This window comes from Phocoena sinus, chromosome 1, assembly GCF_008692025.1.
Source record: "Phocoena sinus isolate mPhoSin1 chromosome 1, mPhoSin1.pri, whole genome shotgun sequence".
In the NCBI taxonomy this organism is placed as follows: Eukaryota; Metazoa; Chordata; class Mammalia; order Artiodactyla; family Phocoenidae; genus Phocoena; species Phocoena sinus.
The window spans coordinates 44255766-44267908 of NC_045763.1; the positions used below are offsets into that span (position 1 = coordinate 44255766).

General features: G+C 47.7%; 1 protein-coding gene across 1 annotated transcript; it reads left to right on the forward strand.

The window, feature by feature from the left end:
• The first annotated feature begins 4613 nt into the window (after positions 1–4613).
• GPX7 (glutathione peroxidase 7) lies at positions 4614–11833 on the forward strand. The gene is made up of 3 exons (XM_032613525.1): positions 4614–5025; positions 9312–9573; positions 11076–11833. The coding sequence occupies exons 1-3, from the start codon at positions 4726–4728 to the stop codon at positions 11237–11239; spliced, it is 726 nt and encodes a 241-aa protein (XP_032469416.1). The 5' UTR covers positions 4614–4725; the 3' UTR covers positions 11240–11833.
• The last annotated feature ends 310 nt before the right edge of the window (positions 11834–12143 follow it).

Consider the following 12143-nt stretch of genomic DNA (forward strand, 5'->3'; position numbering starts at 1 on the left):
CCCAGAGAGAAATTTACAAGTGAGAGACATTTCATTATAATTTTTTTTCCCCTTTTGCTTACTAGAAATGCCTACCTATCTGGACTTTAACAGGAAATAGCCTGGCCAAGCTTGCAGAACTCCAAGTTGTGTGGCGCAGAATTTGAGAACTCCTGGTTACTGGGACACCCAAGGAAAAGAGACCAAAAGATTCACAAGGGCAAAGCAGGGAAGAGCGGACCATTTAATTCCACAGGACCCATCAGAGGCTTAAGACTCCCAAAGGAAGGGTGTGAGGAAGGAGTATGAAGGGCAGAAGTACTTTATTTCTGCCTTGGCCCTTGCCTAGGGTACCCTTTTTCCTATTCTCCACCTCTCCGTATGATGTTATCTGCTTCTGAAGAGAGAGGTTGCTTGGTAGTACAGAAACATCTCATGTTCTGAATCTGAAGTCCCGGGTTTGAGTCCTATTAACTGTATAATCTTGTGCCCAGCTTCAAAATCTTTGCTTGCCACAGTCTAGAGCAGGGGTCCCCAAGGCCCGGGCCACGGACCGGTACCAGTCTGTGGCCTGTCAGGAACCGGGCCGCACAGCAGGAGGTGAGCGAGAGGCCAGCGAGTGAGTGAAGCTTCATCTGAATTTACAGCCACTCTCCATCCCTCGCATTACCGCCCCTGCTCCGACTCCTATCAGATCAGCGGAGGCATTAGATTCTCATAGGAGCTCGAACCCTATTGTGAACTGCGCATGCGAGGGATCTAGGTTGCCTGCTCCTTATGAGAATCTAATGCCTGATGATCTGAGGTGGAGCTGAGGCAGTGATGCTAGCACTGGGGAGCGGCTGCAAATACAGATTATCATTAGCAGAGGGGTTTGACTGCACAGAGACTATAATATATCAATTGCTTGCAGACTCATATCAAAACCCTATCACTGAGTGGCAAGTGTAAACAAGCTCAGGGTTCCCACTGATTCTGCATTATGGTGAGTTGTGTAATTATTTCATTATATATTACAATGTAATAATAGTAGAAATAAAGCGCACAATAAATGTAATGCGCTTGAATCATCCCGAAACCATCCCGTGCTCCACCCCCAGTCCGTGGAAAAACTGTCTTCCACGAAACCAGTCCCTGGTGCCAAAAAGGTTGAGGACCGCTGGTCTAGAGAGTGAAGTCCAAGCTCCTTGGCTTGGCTCTCAAGACCCTTCTCCATCTGGCCCCTGATGATCCCTCCAGCCTCATCTACCCCAAACCCCTTCTCAGCCAACAGCCAAGCACTTCTCTTGGGCTTTGTGTCTTCACAGACACTGTTCCCTCAGCTGACATCTTTCCCCTCCCCCTTCCCAAACTGGAGAATTCCCATTTCTCTTTTAAGACATGATTCTGGTGTGACTACCCCCAGGAGGCTTTTCCTGACGGCTAGTTTAGCAATGGCCACAAAACCCCAGAGCTTCCTCTATCCCAGCATGTGGAGCACATCTGCTCTTGCCCCTTTACTATCCAGAGGAATCTTTCTACAACATAGGACTCACTGCCTCTCCCCTGCTTAAAAAAGGAAAGAAGTTTCATTTCTTGGCTTAAAGACCATAATCTTCACTGTGGCCTGCCAGGTCTGTGTGACCTCACCCCTGCGCTGCCTCTCCACCTTTCTCTTCTCACCCTTTGCTCTCTCTGCTCCAGCCAAACTAGCCTTTCTTTCTCAATGCACCATGTTTTTCTCTCAGGACCTTTGCACTTGGTTTACCCTGGCTAATTTCGACTCATTCTTCAGAGTCCTGACTTCAGACTATACTACAAAGCTACAGTAATCAAGACAGTATGGTACTGGCACAAAAACAGAAAGATAGATCAATGGAACTGGATAGAAAGCCCAGAGATAAACCCACGCACATATGGACACCTTATCTTTGATAAAGGTGGCAGGAATGTACAGTGCAGAAAGGACAGCCTCTTCAATAAGTGGTGCTGGGAAAACTGGACAGGTACATGTAAAAGTATGAGATTAGATCACTTCCTAACACCATACACAAAAATAAGCTCAAAATGGATTAAAGACCTAAATGTAAGGCCAGAAACTATCAAACTCTTAGAGGAAAACATAGGCAGAACACTCTATGACATAAATCACAGTAAGATCCTTTCTGACCCACCTCCTAGAGTAATGGAAATAAAAACAAAAATAAACAACTGGGACCTAATGAACCTTCAAAGCTTTTGCACAGCAAAGGAAACCATAAACAAGACCAAAAGACAACCCTCAGAATTGGAGAAAATATTTGCAAATGAAGCAACTGACAAAGGATTAATCTCCAAAATTTACAAGCAGCTCAATAACAAAAAAACAAACAACCCAATCCAAAAATGGGCAGAAGACCTAAATAGACATTTCTCCAAAGAAGATATACAGACTGCCAACAAACACATGAAAGAATGCGCAACATCATTAATCATTAGAGAAATGCAAATCAAAACTACAATGAGATATCATCTCACACCAGTCAGAATGGCCATCATCAAAAAATCTAGAAACAATAAATGGTGGAGAGGGTGTGGAGAAAAGGGAACACTCTTGCACTGCTGGTGGGAATGTGAATTGGTTCAGCCACTATGGAGAACAGTATGGAGGTTCCTTAAAAAACTACAAATAGAACTACCATATGACCCAGCAATCCCACTACTGGGCATATACCCTGAGAAAACCAAAATTCAAAAAGAGTCATGTACCAAAATGTTCATTGCAGCTCTATTTACAATAGCCAGGAGATGGAAACAACCTAAGTGCCCATCATCGGATGAATGGATAAAAAAGATGTGGCACATATATACAATGGAATATTACTCAGCCATAAAAAGAAACAAAATTGAGCTATTTGTAATGAGATGGATAGACCTAGAGTCTGTCATACAGAGTGAAGTCAGTCAGAAAGAAAAAGACAAATACTGTATGCTAACACATATATATGGAATTTAAGAAAAAAAAATGTCATGAAGAACCTAGGGGTAAGACAGGAATAAAGACGCAGACCTGCTGGAGAACGGACTTGAGGATATGGGGAGGAGGAAGGGTGAGCTGTGACAAAGCGAGAGAGAGGCATGGACATATATACACTACCAAACGTAAGGTAGATAGCTAGTGGGAAGCAGCCGCATGGCACAGGGATATTGGCTCGGTAATTTGTGACAGCCTGGAGGGGTGGGATAGGGAGGGTGGGAGGGAGGGAGACGCAAGAGGGAAGACATATGGGAACATATGTATATGTATAACTGATTCACTTTGTTATAAAGCAGAAACTAACACACCACTGTAAAGCAATTATACCCCAATAAAGATGTTAAAAAACAAGAAAAAAACAAAAACAAAAATTTCTTTCCTCTGGAAAGCCCTCTTTGTGCCCCCTCCCCAGGCTAGTTTAGGTGGTGCTTACCACAATAGTAATTTTAGAGCTATTTATGAATGATTTGATAACTGTCTCCCCCATGCTGTCTTGTTCATCACTGTATGAGGGGCACCTAGAACAGAAGCTGGTGTAGAATGGGTGCTCAAGAAGTGTTTGTTGGGCTTCCCTGGTGGCGCAGTGGTTGACAGTCCACCTGCCGATGCAGGGGACATGGGTTCGTGCCCCTGTCTGGGAAGATCCCACATGCCATGGAGTGGCTAGGCCCGTGAGCCATGACCGCTGAGCCTGCGCGTCCAGAGCCTGTGCTCCGCAACGGGAGAGGCCACAATAGTGAGAGGCCCGCATACAGAAAAAAAAAAAAAGAAGTGTTTGTTGAATGACTGTGTAAGTGCTTAGCCTGTACCGCATTACATGAAAGCTCCAGTTTTCTCAAGCCAGCCTGTGATCTCCTGGAGAACTAGTACAGCGTCAGCACCCAGCACCGTGCTTGGCACTTAGTGGGGCTCCATAAGGGTTTTCCAAGTTTGGGAAACACTGTGAAGTGCTGCCCAGATCCCCATCAGTGAAGACTTGTAACACCAGCTATTGGGAATGCTGTCAGTGAAGAGCCTTTAACTGTCAGCCCCCCAGGGACAGGGCCCCCTTGGCTCCTGTCATAGCCCTTCCCAGATGGCCCCACATCCCATGAAAGATGAAGGCAGGGATATTAGAGGCCCGGTCTGGTCATCTTAGCTCATCTGGGGACAACTCTGATGGGCCATTCTAGTTCCAGAGCCCCTGTGGGGTCAGCCATGACTGTCCTTGGGCCTGCGTGGACCTCTGGACTTCTGCCCACTCCTGTTCCCTCCCCCTCCCTTCCACAGGTGTGGATCCCAAGGGCACTCCCTCATAAACACCCTTTCCTGAAATCTCCATCTCAGAATCTGCTTCCCAGGAACCCAACCTGAAACAGGCCCTCTCTCTTCTCTTCTCCTCTGTCTCATCCCTTTCAGGGGACGTCCATTCATTCACCTAAAGTTCGTAGGCACCATTCAGCTGACAAAAAAGTTTCACATCCATTTTTCTACTACTCTCATTCTGTACTGTCTAGGTGCGTCAGGAAGGCAACAGATGGAGAAACTGGGGCCCAGAGAGGTGCAGCGACCAGCCTAAGGGCACTGCACTAATTAAAAACTAGCTAAGCTCCCAGATGCAGTTTTCCACCTCTCTTTCCCTACCTAGTCGCTGCATCCTGGAGCAAGAGGGAGCCTCATTGAAACGAATTCCGGTCTCAGTGGGCAGAATCCTGACACCACGGCTCTAGGGTCCGGAAAGGGGCGCGGAGTCCAACGCTCCCGCAGTACAGATGGGGAGACTGAGGTCCAGAGTCCGGCTGTCCACCGCCCGCGGAGAAGGGGGCGCGTCCTGCCCGTCTGGCCGCTTGGAGCCGGGGCCGCCTCCTCCCGCCCCCCGCGCCCGTGACCCCAGCCCTGCCTTTGCCTTTGCCACGCCGCCTGCTCGGGAGCGAGTCATGGTGGCGGGACTGGCGGCAGCATGGCTGCTCCTGGCGGCTGCGGCCTGCGCGCAGCGGGAGCAGGACTTCTACGACTTCAAGGCGGTCAACATCCGGGGCAAGTTGGTGTCTCTGGAGAAGTACCGCGGCTCGGTGAGTGTCCGCCCGCCGGGCCTCGGCGCCATCCAGCCGAGGCCTGACGGGGGCGCCCGGCGGCCCGGGACCCTGCCGGGTGTGGCTCCGAGGGGCTCTGGCCGCCCGGCCACCCTGCCCTGGCTCCCCACCCCCACCCAGACATCCCGCCGGGCGCGGCGCCCCCAGATCCTGCGCCGGGTCTGTCCCTCGACTACGTGGCATGGCCCGGCGCGCGGTGAAACCCGAAACTCTCGCTGCCGGCGCCGATTTCCCTCCCAGCGATTTTGGGCAGCGGGGCCCAGTCTCTCACACACTGGTCTAAAAAGTAACCCTAGCATCCTAGGGCCTTTGTCTCTCCCATCCCCAGTTTCCACGTTCGGAACAGAGGGAGTTGGTGATAATCAGTCCAGTGAGAACACTGTGGAAATGAAAGCTCGGTGCGGAGGGAGTTACCATTTCAGACACACGGGGACCTTACACAGATCATCCTTTAGAGAGTAGTACACTAAGTCCCAGAGAGGGAAGGTCGCACAGTGCTAGAAAGCACGGAGCCTGGAGGAGAACCGCTTATCCATCCGTGGCCTACTCTAGACAAACTTTTTAGCTGGGATCTCAGGCTGAGATTTAAGTGTCATCCAGTATAACTGCTACCTCCTTACCGAGAGGGAGTCTCAGCTCAGAGAGGACTTGAGAGAGGAAGTGTGCCTGGGTGAGTCTTTGAAACAAGAGTGAGTTTTAGTAAGACCAAGAAGAGCACTCCAGGCAAAGAGAACTGTCAAATGCCAAGACTCAGAACTAAACAGCAAGAATGGTGATGCTGGTGGGGAGGTCTTCAAGCAGTTGTGCTTGAAGGAGCATAAAGCATGAGGGTGAAAGATGAGGCTGAAGAGGGTAGGGAGGGATGAAGAGGGGCCTTGAACGCTACCTTCAGAGACCGAAATGTCGCACTGTGTGTAATGAAGAGCCCTCCAAGTTCACTTCTCAAGGTGGACCTCAGGTTGTGGTGTGGAAAGGGTGGGGAGTTGGTTTCTAATGGACAGGGAGGCCCAGCATCCAGATTTGGATGGACCACACACACACACACACACACACACACACACACACACACAAATGGCTGTTAGCATTCTTCTCCCAGGAGCAAGGCCATCCTTAGTGAAGAAAGTACTCTCTAAGCCTTGGAATTCTCAGTTATCCTGGGAGTACTGGGGATAGTAGTCCTTGTCCTGATTGCCCCCCGCCCCAAGGTATTGTGAGTTTCAAATGAGGTGACAATGTGGAAGCACTTGGTAGAGTGCTCTGTGCTTGTGTTTGTGGGGCCCCAGCAGGAACCTCATCCAGGACTCAGGGCAAAGGGCCAGTAAGAGTAGGGCTCATTGCTATTCAGGCCTTCCCTTCCCTCTGGTGCAGCTCACCAGAGAGCCCCAGGTTTAGCACTTGACCAGCTCTGCTACTCATTAATTCATTATTTATTGTTGAGCACCTACTGTATACTAAGTACTGTGCCAGCCCTGGGGATACAACGGTGAACAAAACAGCTAAGTTTCCCCTTTAACAGAGCTTATATGCCGTGGAGAGGAGAAAGGCAATAAACAAGGAACGGAGAAATGAACAATGTAATTCCTAATAGAAATAGATGCTAAGACAAAAACAGACAAAGGCTATTTGTTTTCAGAAGTAATAAGGCATCCAGGATGTGAGGAACAGAAATCCTGGAGAAAAATTACCTGGAAAGTAGTCCCAGAATTCTGAGTGTTTTCATCCTCTAGGTCACTGGTAAATCCTAAAAAGCATTGGAGCAAGAGGCCTAGAAATCAATCAGAAAGAAAATGAAAAAAAAAAAAAAAAAAACGAAGTCACACACCTGCTACGAGGTAGAGTTAGAATTTGAACCCAGGCAGTCCAGTTCCAGAGCCCATGTCTTAATTTCCAGCTTATTTCCAACTTTAGAGGGAAACCAGGAACAGTCAGTCCAGGGAACCTGTAAACGAAACTGTGTGTTAACCCAAGCTTCTTGGTTTGCCACTTGGGCGATATGGTCATTCATTCACCTGCAAATAGCTACTGGCTCATTATGTGTATTTTACCATGGGTTTTTTAAAAATTGGAAGCAAAAAACACTGGCTTCTTTGTAGGCACTACATGCCTGCCACTGGGTCCAGCCCTGCAGACATAGCCATGAGCAAAATCGTATGGTTTGTGCCCTCACGCTAACAGGGAAGACAGTCATTTAGACCAGTGTTGAGTGTAGATAAATGGGTGACACTCAGGAATGCCCTTGGCTACACCGTGAGGTTACGTACATATAGGCCTGAGTGTAGTGTGTATGTGAATGGTTTATTTGTTTGCTTGCTTCTGTGTACTCATCTGAGTCTGCATCTGTGCTTGTATACATATATGTAAATTTACTGTGTGTATTTAGGTGTATCTGTCTGTGTCTTGGTCACTCTAAAGATAAGCTTTTTGGATTCAGGCACGGAAATAGAAATAGGATTTCCCTCCTTCCAAAAGTATGGGCAGACACACAAGACGTAGGTTAGAAATAAACAACCTTTAATGCTCTCAATGCCCAAGGATCCAGTAAAGAAGAAAGAGGAAGACCTCTAACTAGTGAAGGGAGCTAAGAGTCCCAGTTTCTCACCACCAGAGGCGCAATATGGCATATGCTGACAAAATGGGGGAGGTTGTTCTAACAGCCTGTGGCCCCAAGGAATGGGTGAGGGAGATACAGCACAGTGGTTCTCATCGCCTAGCTCAGTCGTTCTCAGCTGGTGGTGATCTTTTTCCCCAGGGGACATTCGGCAACGTCTGTAGACATTTTTGATTGTTAAGACTAGGCGTCTAGTGGGTGGAGGCCAGGGACGCTACTAAATATTCTACAATGAACAGGACATCTACCTCACAACAAAGATTATCCAGCCCCAAGTGTCAGTAGTGCTGAGGTCGAGAAACTCTGTCCAGCCTCAGCAGTCTGTGCCCGAGCATGTCCAGTGCCCCAGGCTGCCGAAGGTGACCCTCTTTATGGAGCCAGCTGGTATAATCCTGCCTCTTCTAAAAAGTGGCCAGGACTTCCCTGGTGGCGCAGTGGTTAAGAATCCGCCTGCCAATGCAGGGGACGCAGATTCTATCCCTGGTCCGGGAAGGTCCCACATGCCGCGGAGTATATAAACCTGTGAGCCACAAATACTGAGCCTGCGCTCTAGAGCCTGTGAGCCACAACTGCTGAGCCTGCATGCGGCAACTACTGAAGCCTGCACGCCTAGAGCCCGTGCTCCGCATCGAGAAGCCACAGCAATAAGAAGCCTACGCACCGCAGCAAAGAGTAGCCCCCACTTGCCGCAACTAGAGAAAGCCCGCACACAGCAACAAAGACCCAACGCGGCCAAAAATCAATGAATAAATAAATAAAATTAAAAATATATATATAATAAAATAATAAAGAAGTGGCCAGAGAGATAGGGCTTGGCTACCTAAACACAGGGTGAGAATTTAAATCCTTTAATAATATATAACTAGAAGCTAAAAACATAGCATTTGTGCCAAAATTGTAACTGCAGTAATATAATCAAGTTCCATCAGCCAGATTTATATTTATCACCGAACGGCAATAAATAAATATATTATAAGGCAATCATAAATTTAAGGGTTAGTCTAGTGATAGAAGAAAGTGGTATTTGTTTGCTGGAGGGAGAGGGGCAAAAAGGGATTGCCCTGAGGTTCTTCGGATCCTTTTATCAAGAAAACCATGTCTGTCTATGTACCCATTCAGGTGATCATATATATGTGCACACTTACTTATTTATTCAGCACATACTTTCTGAGACTTTTCCATGTGTCAGGCCCAGTAATGAAGTGAACATAGCTCCTGCCCTCAGTGGGTTCACATTCTAGAAGGAAGACCAACACATGTATAGGCAACTACAGTGTAGAATGATGAGTGCTAGTTGACTGAGCCAGAAATTGAACCCAGGTCTGCCTTTTCTCTCTCCTGTATCACCTCCTGATGTGCGTTCACCAGTATGTGTGCCTCTCTCTGTGATGATGTTCTGTGTGTTTGTGGGCATGTGTGATGTGTGCTAATGTATCTTTGTGTCGAGGAGCACAGGCATACCCGTTCATGTGTATTGTGTACTTATTCTCATGAATGTTTATGTATGTGTTTCACACATCTGTAAGACCCTGCATGTTTATGAGAGAGAGCATTAATTGTTGAGGGGGGTCACATACGTGGGCATGTCAGGCCATGTACAAGTGTGTGCCTCTTCACTGGTTTGTATATGTGTCTGGGTTTTGCTTTTGCCACCCAGGTGTCCCTGGTGGTGAACGTGGCTAGCGAGTGTGGCTTCACAGACCAGCACTACCGGGCCCTGCAACAGCTACAGCGGGACCTGGGGCCTCACCACTTCAACGTGCTTGCCTTTCCCTGCAACCAGTTTGGCCAGCAGGAGCCCAACAGCAACAAGGAGATTGAGAACTTTGCCCGCCGCACCTACAGTGTCTCTTTCCCCATGTTTAGCAAGATCACAGTCACCGGCACTGGTGCCCACCCTGCCTTCAAGTACCTGATCCGTGAGTCCTGAACCTTTCCCTCACCTTCCCTCAGCTGGCTGAGGCTGTGGCTCCCTGGGCAGCAGAAGCTACTGGCTGGCTGGGTGACCTGGGGCCCCTTAGACCCGCACAGGCGGGTTGATGGTCTGTTCTAGCACTAATCTTTGAGGATGAGCTGAGGAGTATTCCTGCTTAAGAATATCTCCGTCCCTGCTGCCTTGCAGTTCTCCCTCAAAGTCACTATTGCAGACTTCTCTGGGCTCCTGTTTCCATCTGCAGTGGCTCCTAGAAGGAGACTGGACCCTCAGATTTTAGTCAGTGTGAATTAGTTGAGCTTATGGACTTAGCTGCAGGCAGGGGATGCCACATGCCTGGAGAAGGCCAGCCCATATCTCCTGTCCTGAGTCAGAGGCAAAGTGTGTAGGCCACAGGAGAGAAACCTTCTGAGCTAAAATACCAGATCTTGGGAATTCCCTGGCAGTGCAGCAGTTAGGACTCGGCACTTCCACTACCCGGCCTGGGTTCAATTGCTGGTTGGGGAACTAAGATCCCAAGCAAGCTGTGTGGCGCAGCCATAAAAAAAACCAAACAGATCTTAATATTTGAGAAATAGATTCCTTCTGCAGAAGCCTCAGAACCACAAAATGGGGTCATTAGCCAAGCTTGTCATTAAGTACTGTTTCCTTTCTCAGGCCTCTCCCTTCCTTTGGGGACTCCATTTTTGCCTTCTCCCACCTCCTATTCCATGCTTCTGGTTGCCTTCATATCCCTCACTACCACCCCCCCACCCCCACCCAACACCCCTCACCCCCCACCCCCCCCACCCCCCGCCAATCCATTCACCTGGAAGAGTAAATAACAAACAACAGTGTAGCAAACAAAAGGTCCCTTACTGAGGAAATTTGTATTTTGTTTTGTGGGTCAATCCTAATATTTGTTTTTTTTCCCCTGTGTGTTTTTATTAGTTCCTTCTCAGTTCCCGTAGTTATAGATCAAACCTGGCTGTGCTTTGGAAGCACCTGGGGACCTCTTAAAAATGCATTAGCCTGAGATCTACTGAAGCAGAGCCCAAGAATCTGTTTATATTAACCCCCCTCCTCCACCACCACCACCACCATGATTCAGATGCAGAGAGTCCATGGACTAACATTTGGAAACCATTGAGATTTAATCAGAAAATAGGATATAGACTGTGTAGTAGTTTGAGGTCATTAATAAAGGAAGGTCTGACGTTGCCTTACCCAGCACTTCACAGAATCATAAAGCAGTAATTCTCAACCTGGGCACCAGATTGCAATCTCCTGGAAAGCTTTTGAAAAATACTGATGCCTGAGTCTCACCCCCAGATATTCTTACTTAAGCGGTCTGGGGGTATGGACTGGGCATCAGGATTTTTAAAAGCTCTCCAGTTCATTCTAACTAATAGAACCACTACTTCAAGGGAGGGATGGACACCAATAGTGGGATTCCAGGAGAGGGGACACAGGGAAGCACACTTTGCTCTCCTTCTTCCTTTGCTCTAGAGACTTCTGGAAAGGAGCCCACCTGGAACTTCTGGAAGTACCTAGTGGCCCCAGATGGAAAGGTGATAGGGGCTTGGGACCCAACCATGTCGGTGGAGGAGTTAAGGCCCCAGATTACCGCGCTTGTGAGGAAGCTCATCCTGAAGAAGAGAGAAGACTTGTAACTACTTTCCCTCCTCTCCCACTGTCCCCTCCCCTCACTGTTCACGAGTGACCAAAGCAAACTCAAATGGTGCTACGAGGGAGAGACCACTGACTCTCCTTCCTCCACTCTTATCCCACCTACCCCATCACTCCTGTCTGGGGAAAATTCTAGTAGTTTGATTATTTGAATCTTAGAGCAACCTGTAAGAACCCCTGACCAGTGACAGCTCTTGACCAATGACTCAACAACCAATAAGAACCTCTAGCCCCTGAAAACATGTGGCAAATAGAGGTACAAGCAATAATCTCCTACCTGTTATGAACTCTCTAAAATGAGGCCAATTCCTACCTCACAGGGCTGTTGCGAGATTGAGGATGAAAGGCCTACGAAAGTGCCTAGGGCAGTGCCAGGTAACTAGGAGGCGTTCAATAAATGTTTTTTGCATACGAACCAAAAAATAAGTTGTGATCAATAAAAACTTGAACCCAACATGAATTTCCAGCCATGAGAATCCAGGCCAAACATTTGTTGTTGTTATTGTTTTCCTATGTATTTTTTTCAATTACAAAAGTAATACAAATTCATTGTAAAATAAGATGATACAAAATAAAAATGAAACTATCCCCCTCATTTCCTATATGGTCACTCCCTGGAGGTAAACACTGTTCGCAGTTTGGTACCAAGTCTTCCCAGACTTTTTTTATCAAGCCTATCATTATTGCCCAATCAGAATTCACTGACCAAAAGTACACTACAATTACAAACAGGCAAAGGATAAGAACAGATAATTCACAGAAAAATGGAGACGGATAATGAGGATATGAAAAGATGTGTTCAGCCTCATTCAAGTTGGGAAGATTTTGTTAAATGATAATACCTGTCATTGGTGAGGATGTGCAGAAATGGGCATTCGCATAAGCTGT